The 16,901-nt window shown below is 35.2% G+C and overlaps 1 protein-coding gene across 2 annotated transcripts in view; it reads left to right on the top strand.

Moving 5' to 3' along the window:
• The window catches only part of SREK1 (splicing regulatory glutamine/lysine-rich protein 1), an 84,029-nt gene that overhangs the window by 53,323 nt on the left and 13,805 nt on the right, over window positions 1–16,901 (top strand). For both annotated transcript variants that reach the window (XM_006899375.1, XM_006899376.1), the window contains exons 4-9: window positions 3,654–3,818; window positions 3,953–4,131; window positions 5,201–5,331; window positions 6,225–6,339; window positions 12,602–12,721; window positions 13,083–13,445. In XM_006899375.1, coding sequence (XP_006899437.1) covers window positions 3,654–3,818; window positions 3,953–4,131; window positions 5,201–5,331; window positions 6,225–6,339; window positions 12,602–12,721; window positions 13,083–13,445 — 1,073 coding nt within the window. The remainder of the gene's footprint in view (window positions 1–3,653; window positions 3,819–3,952; window positions 4,132–5,200; window positions 5,332–6,224; window positions 6,340–12,601; window positions 12,722–13,082; window positions 13,446–16,901) is intronic.

Consider the following 16,901-nt stretch of genomic DNA (forward strand, 5'->3'; position numbering starts at 1 on the left):
GACTGGGGTACTCGGGATGGGTTTGTCAGAGGCAATGAGATTGGCACAGGATAGAGCACGGTTTAGGGCTGTTGTATATAGGGTCGCTATGCGTCACAAATGACTCGAGGGCACATAGCAACAACAACATTAGCATATTAGATTGCATGCAGGAATTGGAGAATCTCCCTAACTGGATTTTTCAGGTTGTGAGCATGTCCAAAAGACAAGAAATGAATGATCTATAGTTTTGGTAAAGGTTGGAGAAATTTCAGAGAAACATTGCCTCTCATGGAATACTCTGGTGGCCTAATGGTAAGAAACTGTGCTGTAACCTCAAAGACACACTGTTCAAATTCACCAGCTGTTCCACAGAAGGATGGCCTGTCTCCTACCGTGAAATTAATTGGGTCTGAAAACCCTCTGGAGGGTCAGCTATGGCTCAGTTCCCATTCAATAGTACATACCACTGCCACATTGAGAAAATAGGAGAAGGTGATGAAAGCAAGCAAAAAACATTTTATTTTTATTTTTGTGTGAGTGTACTGTCAAATCGGATCTGACTGGTACAGGAGGAGGTTGTCCCTCCTTCCCCGGCAGAGCGTCTGGTGGATTTGAACCATGCGCCTCTGGGATTATAGTTGCAGCTCCTTGCCACTAGGCCACCAGAGCTCCCCTAAAAAACTTTTTTTAATTATCTATGAAGAGATTCCTTTGTGATTTCAGAATGTGGTTAAGAAAAAAGATTCTACTGAGATTTTTTTATTTTTATATAAACAATTTACTACTTTTCCTTATATTCACACTACTTCAAAAAGTATATTTTGGTATGTTTTAACATAAAAGCTTCAATACCAGATAGTTACCTTTTTTCTTCTTGCCCTAGAAAATATTTTGATATCTTGAAAACTCTTAGCATTTCCTTGACAATTGAAATTTTTATTCTTTTACTACTTTGAAGGGAAATGGCTTCCTCTTGATTAAACGGTATATACTTGTTATTTTGATCCTTAATTTTTGAAGAATAATTTCACTTAGAAAATAGAAGGGTAGATAGTTTGTGATCTGTTTCCTGTTTACCTCTCTGACCTTTTTTACTGTCAGTTTCCTACCATCATAATATTTGAGCCATATTGGCCTTATTTCTTGGATATGCCAAGCACATTTATGCCTTGGACTTTTGCATTTGTTCTTTCTGCTTAGAACACTTTTCCATACATTACAAGAGTTCAGTTTTTGACTTAGACTACTCTTTAAAAGTCACAACAGTTACAGAGCAGCCCTGTGTTTTACAACTTTGGCGATGATCAAAGTGTATGCATCTCTGCTATCCAGTATGGTAACCAATAGAGTCATATGGCTTTTATGATTGAGGATGTGAAATATGGCTAGTGTGACTGAGAAACAGAACTGTAAAAGTCACTTCATTAAATTCACATGTGACTAGTGGTTGCCATACACTAAACAATACAGGTATAGAAAAATGTTGTAAGGAAAAGAAGAGATGAGGAAAAGTTTCTTAAAAAAAATCTAGATAATCTTTAACATTTGAAAAACAGATTGGACTAGATGGTTTGGAAAACTCTTAAAAGGGCTAGTATAGAAATTGTAGATCTAAGTTGACAGCCGGCAATATCTGGAAAAGACTGTAATGTTTTAAATCTATGCAGATATAATGAACAATAAGAATTACATTTGTGATTTAGCTTAACTTTTTGTAATTTCCTTGAACAATTAAAAAAAAGTTAAACTACCCGCAATCATCTGAGTACCTTAGGGTATAGAAGACAACATGAGGACAAAGGTGAGGCTCAGTTTTAGCTTTGACTCATAGAGATCTCTTCCCCATTTTTAACTAAAACAACTGCATGGCATTAGCACATGTTGAGATGGTAATAGTAAATAATAATTATAATAGATATTTATTAACATATATACCAACTGTAATTTCTGTTAATAATTATAAATGTTATGAAGGACCAAAAGTGATAGAGTAGAGAGTAAATTATATGTCAGAGGATGAATTAGGGCTTATATAAGGTCCATGAAAGCCTCTTGGAGATGATAATTTACCTGATACTTCAAGGATTAATTGGGTAGAATCTGAATAACAGCTTTCTAAGTGCAAAACACTATGGTGGGAAAAACTGTGTTCAAAGAACGGAGTGATAGTTATTGGGGTTGAATTGTATAATATTTGCACATACAAGAAAAACTCAGATTTTTCTTGAATACCTTGAATGGAAATAAAGGTGTTGTATATGGCAGTACATTTCTTTTCCTTGAAAGACTTTCTTAATTCTGTTATTTTCCCAATTTTCAAGTCCAGAGATCTTCTGTTTATTCTATCCAGTTACATTTCCCTAAAGAGAATAATGTTCTTAATGCTTAAACTGAAAACTGAACTTAGTAATATTATCAGAAGATCATTTAAAAAATTGTTGCAGTTTTCTTACCATAAGGTAAATTTGGGCTTTTGTCCAAATTTTTTTATTATAACATTACCTCTATTTAAATTGTTCTCTGTCCATAATGGTATCCTGCCTTTACCACTTAATAGCTGAGGAAATTATTTATGTGCTCTAAATTTTTTTACTTATCTATGAAACTGACATTGTGCTAATACCTACCTGTCTCTTACAATTAACATGTTGCCGCAAATGATGGTAATACATAGAAGGGAAAAAAATGTGTTTCTAAGCACGGTCATCAATTTAAAAGTGTGTGGCAACGTGTTAATAGGAGGATTAAGTTAACAACCCAGCAAATCTCAGATGCTGTGTTGACTACTAGGAATGCATTTATATAATCGCTATTAAATGACTATGGTATGTTTTTAGTGTTAAGTTTTAAAGTACTTAAAATGTGAAGACAGTTAAGAAAGATATCTTTTAATTACACCCACTCGTCATTTAATTGGCTTGGTTAGTTTCTGATGTCCTGGCCAGTGTCCTCTCTCTTATCCATGGAGAGATTGAGGATGATAATGCTAGGATGGCATAGAATAGAACAGGGTTTAGATCTTTTTCTTTTTTGTTTTTATTGAGTTGTTCTCAACTTGATGGCGCTTAACAACAATAACAGCAACAGTGGTTAGTTGTTGGGTATTTCCTTGCCCATCTGAAGCTTGGATCCCAGTAGTCCTCTTATCTTCCTTGATCCTGCACCCTGGTCCCTGACCGTAGTTCCCCAGCACATTCGTGCCATTACCTGCCCACCCATAACTTTATGTCCTTTGGCTGCCTCACATTCTTTAAGATTGATTGAAATGTTGCAGGTAACATGAGAAGCTGGCTAGTTGGCAAAGGTTCTTTGTGTGACTTGGTTTTTTCCTTAGAGCAACGTTTATTGTTTGAGGTAGTCAATGTGAGGGCACCTAGTCCTGACCGTGGCCTTCCACAGGGCCTGGACTATTGGAGACATAGCTTGAGAGATTTTTCCGAGTTTTTGCAAACATGAAATGTCAGACAAGATTTCTGTTAAATGAGTAATAGGTATACATTCAATATGGATGTGTCCTTTTGTCTTAATTATTTAGAAATATGCATAATTTAGAGTTAAGAATACCCATTATTTCTTTTATTCTTAATTGAATTAATTGATCAAGATTAGACAATGTTAATTCTTTTATACTAATAAAATATGTATGTTTTCTTTTTCCTTTTTTTTTGAAGCTTGGTGTTTCACTTAGCAGTTTGGGAGCCATACCAGCAGCAGCACTAGACCCTAACATTGCAACACTTGGAGAGATACCACAACCACCACTTATGGGAAATGTGGATCCTTCCAAAATTGATGAAATTAGGAGGACAGTCTATGTTGGAAATTTGAATTCTCAGGTAACTAAGAAGAAACTTTCGTGGTAGAAGCTCATTTCTACCCCTTTTAAAAATATGTTATTGGTTGTAGAAGTAACATTTACCTGATTTTTTAAAAAGATAGAATTTATTAAAGTGCCACTTTATTTCTTTAGACAACAACAGCTGATCAGCTACTTGAATTTTTTAAACAAGTTGGAGAAGTGAAGTTTGTGCGGATGGCAGGTGATGAGACTCAGCCAACTCGGTTTGCTTTTGTGGAATTTGCAGACCAAAATTCTGTACCAAGGGCTCTTGCTTTTAATGGAGTTATGTTTGGAGACAGGCCACTGAAGTAAGAAATCCTAAACAAAGAATTTTTAATTCTTTTGAAAAATTTAAGTCTTTTTGATGTAATTAAGGCTCTCCCCTCCCCCTTTTAAGTAGTAATTGGCAATTTGTGCAAAGGAAAGGCTTTGTGTTAAGTATAAATGAGAAGTGCATGAGATGCTTACCGTTTTAGCTTTTAAATTTCAAAAGTTGAATTGGAAGACATTTATTTATATTTATCTACATTTATAAGGTCTAAGTTAGTCTTAAATTAATAAGTCAGCTTGATTTTGCATTGTGACTTTAGGCTAACGAACATTTAACATTTGGATTGAAATATTGTAAGTACTTTGGTAAATTCAGAGCCCCAGAAAGAAAATAATGCTAAATACTAATATTAATGTTTTAAATCAGACATTTTGCATTTTAGCGTTTAATCACATTATTTGCAAAATGAAAACGTTTATTCAGGCTTCCAGATATTTAGAAATTCTACTTGGATTATTTAAGCAGACATGATTTTCTCTTGAGTTTCACATTGCCTTGGTTATATAGTTTGAAATGGATTCTGATATTAAAGGATAAATATCTATTCTTAGTGGATGCCTCAGTTTGAAAAGGATGAAATAAGACACCAGATTTCTTTATGTGTGTCAGAGAAGCTGTTGTGAGAAAGTTTTATTGGTTGTTTTCCTCATTCTAAGCTGTATCTGACGCTACCGTGATCCAGGTTTGATTAAAATGGTGCACATAATATACAGGTTTCTCTTCATCCTCTCATAGTGCACATACTGTCTTTGAAATCTTGTAATCTAAAATAGAAGTTGTTGATGTCAAGATTTTAATTTATATGGTTATATGGAAAAGCACTTGTTAAAGGCAACTAAGTTTCATTTTTTCTTTTTTCTCTTTTGCTTTGTTATTAAGAGATAATTAGAGATGGGATGGGCATTTAAGCATGGTTTTAGAGTCAGTTTTGGCTATTCTGTGTTCAGTATCCTTCCAAGATAACCTCAAATTTAGAAATAAGCATATTATATCATATTTGGTAAAATATGGTGTGTATTTGTGATATGCTAATATTTTTAATTTAGAATAAATCACTCCAACAATGCAATAGTAAAACCCCCTGAGATGACACCTCAGGCTGCAGCTAAGGAATTAGAAGAAGTTATGAAGCGAGTACGAGAGGCTCAATCATTTATCTCAGCAGCTATTGAACCAGGTAAGGCCACAGAATTGTTGTTACATAGGTCATAGGTTAAAGGTCAGAGAAGCTAGAACTGGAATTTTCTAGAAGCTAGAACTGGCATTTTATTCAGTCCCCTAATTTTACAAAGAAGATGACTGACAAGAAAGAGTAAGTGACTTATTCATGTCAAAGAACCAAGCACATAAAATGTCTTTTCCATGTTACTGGATTGAGACACTTAGCTTGAATTTAATCAGTTCTTTATATTTTAAGTAGCAAAACCAGTTCTCAAAATGAAATTACTTAAAGCAAAAATAAATGTTACTGTGATGTTTAAGAGACAAATATAGTTAAGATATTATGGTTAAGCAGATTCCACTTTCCTTCATAGCTTTAATCTTTAAAATGAACAAAATAGCCCATGATTTATAGGGAGAAACAAAACAAATAACTGGTTAGCCTGTTTGAACAAGATAAGGGAATATCTATTAAAAATTTTGTATTGTTAACCAAAATAATTTTTAAAATTCAGTCTATAAATGTTTACGTAGTGTACATTTGAGCAAATTTTTACATTAACATTTAGAATGTAAGCTTCAATTTTTGCGAAGTAAGTGAATAAAGAACTTGAAATCACTGTCATAGGAATTGCAGACATGTTATAATCGTACATTATGGCAGCAACAAAATATTACGAACAGCTGTTTATAATCATGTGGTTTATATGTACTGCTGCAGGGTGGCTGCACTCAACGAGTTTATGCAATGACTTTCTTGGATGTTTCTGAAGGATAATTGCACAGGAGGAGGATGTACAGAGAGTAGGCCCCTTGCACTATATGTGGTACATTCCACTTGTGCCTGATTATTAACTGGGATCTTTAATTGTTCTGAGCTTACACTGCAAAGTGGTTTTTTCCTCCCAGAGTCTGGAAAGAGCAATGAAAGAAAAGGCGGTCGATCTCGTTCCCACACTCGTTCAAAATCCAGGTCTAGTTCAAAATCTCACTCTAGAAGGAAGAGATCACAGTCAAAACACAGGTGAGAATTTCTTGTATATAGTGGGTTCTTGGTTGGGGTTTTTTTGGTTTGGTTTGTTTTTCAATTTTGTACTTAAAAGTATTTGAGATTTTCTTTCTGAGTTTTTGTTATAAAAATGAAAATGTTAAAAAATTTAAAAAAATGAAAATGTTAGAAGTTTACTCGTAACTGTGATTAGTAGTAAATAATTACGTTAAATTAATTATTAATTAATAAAAAGGAATTAAGTGTGAAATTTTATGAAAGTATTTAATTTTCCATTTTAGAAGTCAGTGTTCTATTTAAAGGTGTGCGCCATTCTTGATTTTTCGAAGAGTAAACGCATCTTTTTCACAGGCATCAGAAACAGTTTTCATTTTTCCTGTTGTGAAAAGGAAGGTATTTAGTGGTGGTGCTAAAACTGCAACTTTTTCTTTCTTTCCATCAGAATTAACTCAAAAGCTGGAGGTCTCACCCCACATCTTGATTTTAAGCATTTACTTGTTCCCAGGACCGTATGTCAGCTAAAGCGCTTTTAAGCCCTTCATAAATTCGAGAGATAAGAACCTGCTCTGCTGATTTTAAACCTGAAACTCAGTAGTAACTTGGAAGTTTACCTCCATTTGTACTTCTTGTTTTTTGTTTTTGAGTGAAAACTCACAAAGCACATTGGTGTATTATTCCACATTTCGTTTTATTACATTAATCACATTACCTATGATGCATTTTCACTTTTCTTCTTCTCTGTAATTTTCAGTTCCATAATATTTATTTTCTCTCCTTTCTTACTCTCAGGACTTTATCCTGGGGCAGATGCTGTTCTTTTGACCTTATGTAGGAAAGAATGCCTTCCTTTTTTTGTCACTTTATAGGCTTATCAGTGTTTGACTGAATGCTGAGCCATGAAGAGAATTTTATTCTGGGTTCAGTGGATATCTAAGGGCTGTAGTCTCGGGGTTCCACCAGTCTCTCAGACTAGTAAACCTAACTTTTTTTCCCTTTTGCTATTGTGTTTCACATTTCCCCCACTCTATCCATGCTTCTGTACTGTGATCCTTTCAGCATGGTCAGTGGTGATAGCAAGGCACTATCTAGTTCTTCTGGTCACAGTTGTAGAAGTTGACATTCATGTTTTCCATTAGTCCTTTGGACTAGCTTTTTCAACATATCTTTTTTTCTTCTCTCTTCTTGATTCCAGAGAGAGACAAACAGTTACACTTGAGATGGCTGCACTCTGTTTCTGATTCTCCTATAATGTATCTAACTCTCCTTTAATAGTCTCTTTTTTAAAATCTACCATTTGTTTGTATTTGATGCAAAGGGTCTTTATATTACAAATTTATGGTACTATCCTGATGTAAATATTAAAATAAATTGTATTTGTAGTGATAAATTGTGTTTGTTGTCTTTAAAGTGTGTAGGGAGTTTTGCTGAAATAGAAAAATGTGTAAAAAATCCATTGTCTAATTTGATTTATAACAGCCAGCTAGAACAGAGTAGAACCTTCCTCCAGGCTTCCTCCAAGGCTGTAGATCTTAAGGGAAGCAGGTGGCCCCATTTTTCTTCCATAGAGTAACTGGTGTTTTTAAGCCTCAAGTCCTTTGATTTGTAGCTTTGCCACTAAGCTTCTGAAGATGGTATACCCACTTGCCAACTCATAGCAAATATTCTAACAGAGGAGAACAACCCAATAGGGTTTTTTTACTTAAGTAGACCATCTCATCTTGCTCCTATAGGACAGCTGGTGGATTTGAACTACCTACTTTGAGGTTAGCAGCCAAATGTTACTTCCTGGTTTCTGACTAAGTGTGTAGTGATGGTGTTAGGTACTGTTAAGTCAGTTCCAACTCTTGTTCACCTTGAATGCGACAGAACAGAACATTGCCTGGCCCTTTGCCATCCTCATAACCACTGCTGTGTTCAAGACCATTGTTGAAGCCATTGTTGATTATTTGTACATGTCCCTTCGTACTAATGTCGAGAGGGAAAGGAATGTGTACATACAAGTTTGTTGTGGGAGTTTTAGAAGAGGGAGAGAGCTTGAGGAGAGTGAGGCAAGGAACCATTGATTGATTATACAGTGTCTTGTGCCTTACCAGCAAGTTCAGTTTAGTGTATGTTTCTGTGATGATCAAGAAGATTCAAGGAATGAGATGAGGAAATAACGGTATTTTATTACTATACAGTTATTTGTTTACCTGGGTATACTTTTATACTACTCTTACTTTTCAAAATAGCTTTTGAATGTGGTTTTACTACCTTTCTCCTAGTTATATAGTAAAGCATCTTCAGTACCAAATGAGGGAAGTTGTTTTAGAGTGCAAGAAAAAAAAGATGATACAGAAGCAAATTAGACTATAACTGTGTCTGTGTCTTGACAGAACACGGTGAGGGTAAAGGAGGTCAAGGAAAATACAGTCTGTATTTTTTTATAATAAGAAATAATTACTTGAATCTCGTTTTGTGTTGAGTACAAAGGCCATAATTAAAAGCTAATTTTTTTTTGGGGGTGTGTGTGTGTGTGTGTGTGTGTGCGCGCGCGCGCGCGTGCGCAGGGTCAAATCAGATCCGACTGGTACAGGAGGAGATTCTCCCTCCTTCTCCAGCAGAGCATCTGGTAGATTTGAACCATGCGCCTCTGGGGTTGCAGTGCAGCTTCTTGCCACTAGGCCACCAGTGCTCACCAAAAGCTAACATATTTTAGTATTTTTTCTGAAGCTGAGGGAGAAAAGCCAGAAACTTGATTAACATTACTGTTTCCTTGTTAATGTATGTAAAGCCTTATTTGGTTTTGGTTTGATTGGGTTTTTGGTGTTTTTTTTTAAAGTTACAGTAAATAATTGAGCTATCATTAAGGTTTTTGTTCTCATAATATTTAGTATATTTGATTTTTTAAATTTTCTTTTCCAAGGGTGAGAGGGTTTTAGTCAGAATTAAAACGCATTATTTTTAGTCATAGAAGTACTTTTATTTAGATCTTTTTAACTGCATAGGCTTAGATATTACTTGCTATTGGCTTATTTGTCAAAATGGAAAAGTTGCACAGTAAGAATAGTAACTTGAATGAATCTCTTTGGATTTTTGGATCATGCATGTTTTCTGCCTTTTACACGGTACAGTCTTAAGCACTTCTCTGTTTTTGTGAAAAACATTCTGAGTTTTCTTTCTCTGCTAAATTGTGTCTTGCATAGGTTTTTGAGTTTTACTGTTTCTTAGGTCAGCCATGGGATAATGGGAATGTATTTGTGAAAAAATTAAAAGAGAATATTTTGTTTAAAGGAAAATACAAATTTCTTACCTAGAAATCATTGATTTAGGGATTTTTATTTGGAACCAACTCAGAGGAGTACCCAGAAATGGGAAAAGGGGACTGATAAGCCTTTCTTGACTTCTCTCCTGTTGAGGAGTTGATAGCTCTGATCCCCTAGACTTAGTAGAAGTCTGAGTTGGTAAGAACTTTCCCGCCTGTCTTCTCAGATATTTTTTAGAGCTCTCCTTCTTCTTTTGCTTCCTTTTTATTCCTTCCTTTCTGGTAAGAGGAAAGTAGTTTTTCCGTGGGAGAAGGATGGCCAGTCTCCTCCTGTGCAATTAACTAACTGCCTCTGAAAACCTGCTAGAGGGTCAGCCACAACAATAATTTTCTTATGGTAAGAGGAAAGACTTTTTTATTACCACGCCTAGAGGAGGTTGTATTTCTACTTTGTCCAGGTAAATTTTGGTATGCATTTTTTTCCATAGAAACACTATCAGAAAAGATGAGTAGTACTGTAATTGTTACATCTTAAGTAGCTTTTACAGACCAACATAAGAACTTAAGACCTTTTAAGTATTTTAATGAGAAACAACTGATTACAAATGAAGTTTGAGTCATCATATTGGTAAGTTACCCTTTATTTAGTTAATTTTAAAAAGTAATTTTGAAAATTATGCACAAAAAATACAAATGAATATCTCATGTCAGCTTTATCTTTGATTAGACTTTCTCTTGACTTGAAGCTTTTAGCATTCTTATTAAAAAAAACTTGAAGTGAGAGAGATGTGAAATGTTTAATGTCAAATTAAACAGGATAAAATGGAAGGCTAGATGATTGGAATGAATCTACTTTTTCAAAGTTAACAAATTGTGTTTGTGCGTGCGTGTGTGTGTGTGTGTGTGTGTGTGTACCATCAAATCGAATCTGACTGGTACAGGAGAAGATTGCCCCTCCTTCTCTAGCAGAGCATCTGGTAGATTCAAACTGTATACCTCGGGGATAAAATTAATTTAAAGTTATGATTATATTTTCAAAGTGAGCTTCTGTGTTGAAGATGGGAAATCACTAATGTGAAGAATAAAAAAAAAAACCCTCAAACATTTTCTAGAGGCAAAGGCATTTTGAAAAAAAACTCCTTATGTTTCTATTTGTATAGACTGACAGTGTTCCAAGTTTAAGGGTTTTACTTTTACACTTCCTTTCTGTTGTGTCAGACCTGTTGTCAGACCAGCCGAGGTTACTCAAAGTTCAAACTCTGCTATTGAGTTGGTTCACCCTCATAATGACCCTTTGTTGCTATACAAGCTGTAAACCTTTATAAGAGGAAATGCCCATCTTTCTTCTGTGGAGCCATTGTGGATGTGGCCTGCTCGAGCCTCCTGGCTTTTTGATTCACAGTGCAGCACACTACTGGGACTTCAGTGAAATAAAAATTATCTTTTGCATTAAAAGTGTGATGGAGTTATAGTGTGCTATGCTGCTAACCGCAAATGTGGTATAAAGACAAATACTTAAAGCCAAGTGACAGAAGAATAGTTTGTTTGAAAATTAGTTGTTGGAAAACGAATTTTGGCTTACTGACCATTTAGCTTATAAACAACATTTTATTAATTAATTCATCATTGTTTATAGAAATTTTTTTCTAGCTTCCTGAAAATTAGTAGTAGGTAGGCACCACAAGCGTCATTTAATAATATGTATTTCTTTTATAGATGTTTGAATTTTAACATAATTCACAAAAATATAACTGACATGATGGGTTTCATTTATATAAAGCAAACTTGGAAATTTGACCTGGATAGAGTAAAATATTTAAAAGTTTATAAAAAAAAAGTTTATCATTTTCAGCATTTACTCTGTGCCAAAGGCTGCTAGACAATATACATCATCAGACGTAGGAGATGTAGATATGGTTTGTATATCACTTTATAGATGGAGTAGTTCAGACTTAGAGTAACTAGCCCAAGTTCTCCTAGCTACACTGTATGTCAAGAGCTGAGCATCACAGCCATGCTATCTTATGCCAAAGCTAGTGCATCTAATTACTTTGTTATTTAAGTTGTGCACAGATTATTTTGTTATGTGGCAACTTAAGTGTTTCTAAGAAACTTCATTAAGGATCTCTGGTGGCCTAGTAGTTAGGGACTGTGCTGCCAGCTCAAAGGCATATGGTTCAAGTTCACTGGCTACTCTGTGGGAGAAAGATCGGCAGCCACTTCCTATGTGATTTACTGCCTCTGAAAACCTGCTGGAAGATCAGCTATGAGTTGGTTCTGACTCAAGGGCACATAATAAGCACAGTAACAGTAAACTTCATTATGGGGGAAAAAATCACATTGCAAAACAGTTATTAAAATGGGAAAGAAGGGGACTGAAGACTTAAAAACTGTTACAGCAGCTATCTTTTTGGTAAGAATTCCAGTAATAAAAATCTTTTAATAGCTTGTGTTTATAAAATTACAAACCAAACAATTGTATCTCACTTTATCACACAAATAGTGATTTTTATCTTCCTGTCACACTAGTGGTGTCCTAAGAACTTCCCTGCTTATTTATACAGTCTTCTAAATGTATTTGTTATAACAAATGGCACACAGCCATTTATAGAAACTATTGAACTTATCATCCCTACTCTGTCAAGATGAATTATAATCAGAAGCAGACATAATCCATATAAGTTAAGTTCTTTCATTTGACTTTGACACAGTTTATGATCTGCTAGCTAAACTGTAGGACAGACTTATACTAATTTGAGGCGCACAATAGCAAAAAAAATTACCTGGAATTTTAAGGCTAAAAAAGGGAACAAGTTATTTATTTCTGTGTTTGTATACTGGACAATGAAGTATCTAACAATTTTCAGTAATAAATATATTTACTGTAATCCATGTGAAGTAGGATAAGTATTAGGGAATTAAAAAGTATTGGTAAGTAATTGTTGGTTCATTCATTTCAAAGAATTTTTAAATAGTTTAAAATGGAAGTTTAGTGAATACATTTTGATACCTTAACAATTTTTTTCTCATTAGGAGTCGATCCCATAATAGATCACGTTCAAGACAGAAAGATAGACGTAGATCTAAGAGCCCACGTAAAAAACGCTCTAAATCAAGAGAGAGGCGGAAGTCAAGGAGTCGTTCACGTTCAAGGTAATTTTAGTAGAAAGATACTTTTAATTGCTTCATTTGTTATAAATCTGTTGTTTAGGTTTCTAGTGAGAAAAAGAAAACTACTTCTGATTGCTTTAGTAATCTTGGATTAATATTGATTGATGTTGATTTGAATCTGATGATTAATAATACTCATGAGGCTTCTAAACCATTCAAGTCAGCTTGTTGTTTCATTTAACAGTATATTGTAATCATGCATCAACACAGAAATTGAAAAATGAAGTCTGTAGTCATAAAAAATTTATTTTGTATTGGTAATTCTTGAGGAAAACTTCTTTTCTGGTGTGGGAGGTAGAATTATTTTAGTTGTGAATTTATTTATTTTTGTTTGTTTTTTAAGGGACAAGAGAAAAGACACTCGAGAAAAGAACAAGGAGAAGGAAAGAGTAAAAGAGAAAGATAGAGACAAGGAGAGGGAAAAAGAGAGGGAGAGGGAAAAAGACCGTGAAAAAGAAAAGGAACGGGGTAAAAACAAAGAGAAAGAACGTGATAAAGAACGAGAAAAAGAAAAGGACAGAGAGAGAGATCGGGATAAAGAGCATGAAAAGGAGCGAGACAAAGAGAAGGAAAAGGAACAGGACAAAGAAAAGGACCGAGAAAAGGACAGAGCCAAAGAGATAGATGAAAAAAGAAGGAAGGATAAAAAGTCCAGAACACCACCCAGAAGTTACAATGCGTCAAGAAGATCTCGTAGTTCCAGCAGGTTTGATAATGCTTAAAACTTTTATAGTATGCTTACTGGTGACCAAATGAAAGCATAAATTTTACCTGAGGTGAAAAAAGATTATCTCTCATAAATAGAAATCAGTACAGTGATATCAGAAAGTTTTCTCTTAATTTCAAAGTGAAGATTTCTGTAATTGGAAGTATTGCCATGATACTTCAATTTATGAAAAAGAGTTGTTTGGGTTTTTTTTTTTAAAAAAAAAACCTTTTTATTGTGATTTGAGGGTAACTTCACAGAATATTGTTTTTCCATTGAACAATTTACACATTTCATTTTATGATACAGATAATAGTTCCTCACATTTTTTTAAAATTATTTTGTGTGCGTGTGCTGTCAAATCAGATCTGACTGATACAGGAGGATATTGCTCCTCCTTCTCCGGCAGAGCATCTGGTGGATTCAAACTGTGTACCTCTGGGATTGCAGTGCAAGTTCCTCACATTTTTATGGTACCTTTCCCTCTTCATCTCTGTGTCCCCTATTTCCCCTTCTGTTTCTATCCCTTCCTGCCTTCTGAGCTTTATCCTTTAGGAAATTCTGCCCTTTAGTTCTTATATGATTGGTTGGGTGTTTTTGTTCGTTTGTCTGTTTATTTTAATTGATAGTTTTAAACTCTGTGTTCTTTCTTATAAAGGGAAGGCTACTCCTCACCTTTATAGGCCTGTCAGTCGTGTAAATCTCCGGGGTTCTGCTGTGTCTCTCAGACTAGTAAACCTGGTCTTTTTTTATGATTTTGAATTTTGTTCCATATTTTTCTCCCACTCTCTTTGAGGACACTGTTGTGATCAATTTCAATGGTCACCAGGCACTATCTACTTGTTCTGATCTCAGGATCATGGAAGCAGAAGTTTACATTGCCTCTTAATAGTCTGTAGGTTTCTTTACTCTTTGTTTCAGATTATTGTTATTGTTGTGTATTGTCAAGTTGGAACCCACTTATAGCTAACCCTCTGGTGGATTTTCAGACACAGGAGGAGGTATCGTTCTCCTGTGGTGCAGCTGGTGTCCTCAAACCAGTGCACCTTCATGCCACTAGGCCACTAGAGCTCCCTTGTTTAGGAGAGATTAGGAGAGACTAACAGTTATACCTTTTTTTGAAAAGATTTTGCAGTCTTTTTTAATCTATTTTCATCCTGCTGATCTTACTTAGGGGTTTGGGATGACATAGGCAGATGTTTTTATAAAAAGTAGAAGCATAAACTTTTTAGGGTTCTCCTTAGAGGCATGGGTGGTGAAATTTCATCATACACATTTTAGGGATGCTGTCAGGAGGGGACAATCTTTGAATAAAAATACCATACATGGGAAAGTAGAGAATCTGTGAGTTGGATTGACACAGTGGCTGTAACAATGAGTTACTGCATGACCGAAATGGTGGGGATGGCAAGGCTAGTGCAGGGTTTTTGTTAGTTGTCCATAGGGTAACTGAGTTGTAGTTAACTTGGTAGTACCTAACAACTGTATATATCTCTTTGAATGGTGATAAATTTTATTTGACTTTCAATTTCTTTTACATATGTTTTCTTGGGTATAAGAAATAAATTTAGGTTTTTGTTCTCTTTTATTTGACAGTTTTAAGGAATTTTAAAAAACTTTTCTACTAACTTGTTTACAAAGTTCGAATACATTGTTTTCAAGAATAGATTTTCTCAATTTCCCTTGCCCCTCCCCCCATCAAATTGTCCAGCCCTGTCATCCTCATCTCTTTGCTTCCACTCTGTCCTACCGCTCTTGGATCCTTATATTTATTATATAATGATGGTTTTATACAATATTTATCCCTGTGGGACTGAGTTAGTTTGTGTTTTACTCATATACATGGTTGTGGGGTTTTTTCCCCCGCTCCCTTCCTCTACCGACCAAATTCTTCTGATTTATCCCCCTCCCCACCCTTAGCCCCCTGTCCTCTTCCCTTCCCTTTTTGTATATCCATACACATCTCACTGATTATCCTTCTGTTTTTACAATAATGGTATTATGCAGTATTTATTCTTAAGCACCTGAGTTAGTTCCCTCAGCATAATGCTCTCTATCCTCTCCCATATTTTATAGTGTTTTTCAAAATCATTGCTCCTGAATGCTGCATCATATTCCATTGTGTGAATGTACCACAGTTTCTCAGTCCACTCATTTGCTGATGGACATTTGGGGCTGTTTTCATGTTTTTGCTTTTATGAATAATGCTGCTAAGAACATTGGTGCACAAATCTCTGTTTCTCAATTCTGTTTTCCTTGGGGTGTATTCCTAGCAGTGGAATAGCTGGGTCATATAGAAGCTCTCTGTTCAGCTTTTTGAGGACACACCAAGCTGCCTTCTAGAGTGTTTATACCATTTAACAATTGCACCAACCAGATATGAGAGTTCCTTATTTTTCTGTACCCTCTCCAACATTTATTGCTAGCTGTCCTGTTAAATTTTGCCACTGCTGCTACTATGAGGTGGTATCTTACTGTAGTTTTGATGTGTAGCTCTCTTATTGCCAGTGATTTGGAGCATCTCTTTGTTTCTTTTGGTCATCTGAATGTCTTTTTTTAGTAGCTTGTTTTTAATACTACTCTATGATTAGTTAATAAGAGATAATTGCAGGCTTATGTAGAGTGTTGTTGTTTTTTTAAATACTGTGATACCGTATTATAGTCTTTCATACCTCATCTCATTTAACCTCCACCTTAGGACTTACTGTTTTAAATGTAAAGAAACAAAAGCTGAGAGGAAGATTTTCTGTCTGCTCTGCACTTGAGTATCAGGAGTGTCTATGTTAGCTCTCTTCCTCCTATTTTGAGATTGGGTTTTAGAATCCTTTTATTCTCCTTAGTTTTTCATTCCTAACATAGAAGATCATGTGATTGTCTGATTCACGGTGATCAGTGCCTGTCCATTTCATCTCACTGATGCCTAGAATGTTGAGCTTTATGCTTTTCATTTAATTTTTGACAACTTCTGGTTTTCCCATCGTACATTTCATGCTCTAATTATTAAATGGTCTTTGCCGCTGTTTCTCTTCATTTTAACTGACTTCCATCTAGGCTCTGCCTCTAAAGCTATAGCTGCCTATGTTCCTCTGTTATTCACAGTGCTTTTGGAGGCATATTATTTTAGAAGTGAATGGCCAAACTTTGCTGAAACCTATCTACCATAGATGATCCTTCTGGCATTTATACACCAGTGGCACAACTTTTAGCATCATAGTATCTGACAAGTTACCCCAGTATAACACACAGACAGATAGGTGCTGTACTCATAAAAGCAAATAATTAACAAACAAGTGTATATATACAACTAAGCTGTAAAGTAATTGTTATTGTTGTGTACCGTCAAGTTGGAACCTACCCTTAGCTGACCCTCCAGTGGGTTTCAGAGGCAGTTAATCTCACAGGAGGAGATTGCAAATCCTTCTGCAGAGCAGCTGTTGGATTTGAACTGTGTGCCTT

Source organism: Elephantulus edwardii, unplaced genomic scaffold (assembly GCF_000299155.1).
Source record: "Elephantulus edwardii isolate Elephantulus edwardi_28Jun2011 unplaced genomic scaffold, EleEdw1.0 scaffold00254, whole genome shotgun sequence".
Taxonomy (NCBI): domain Eukaryota; kingdom Metazoa; phylum Chordata; class Mammalia; order Macroscelidea; family Macroscelididae; genus Elephantulus; species Elephantulus edwardii.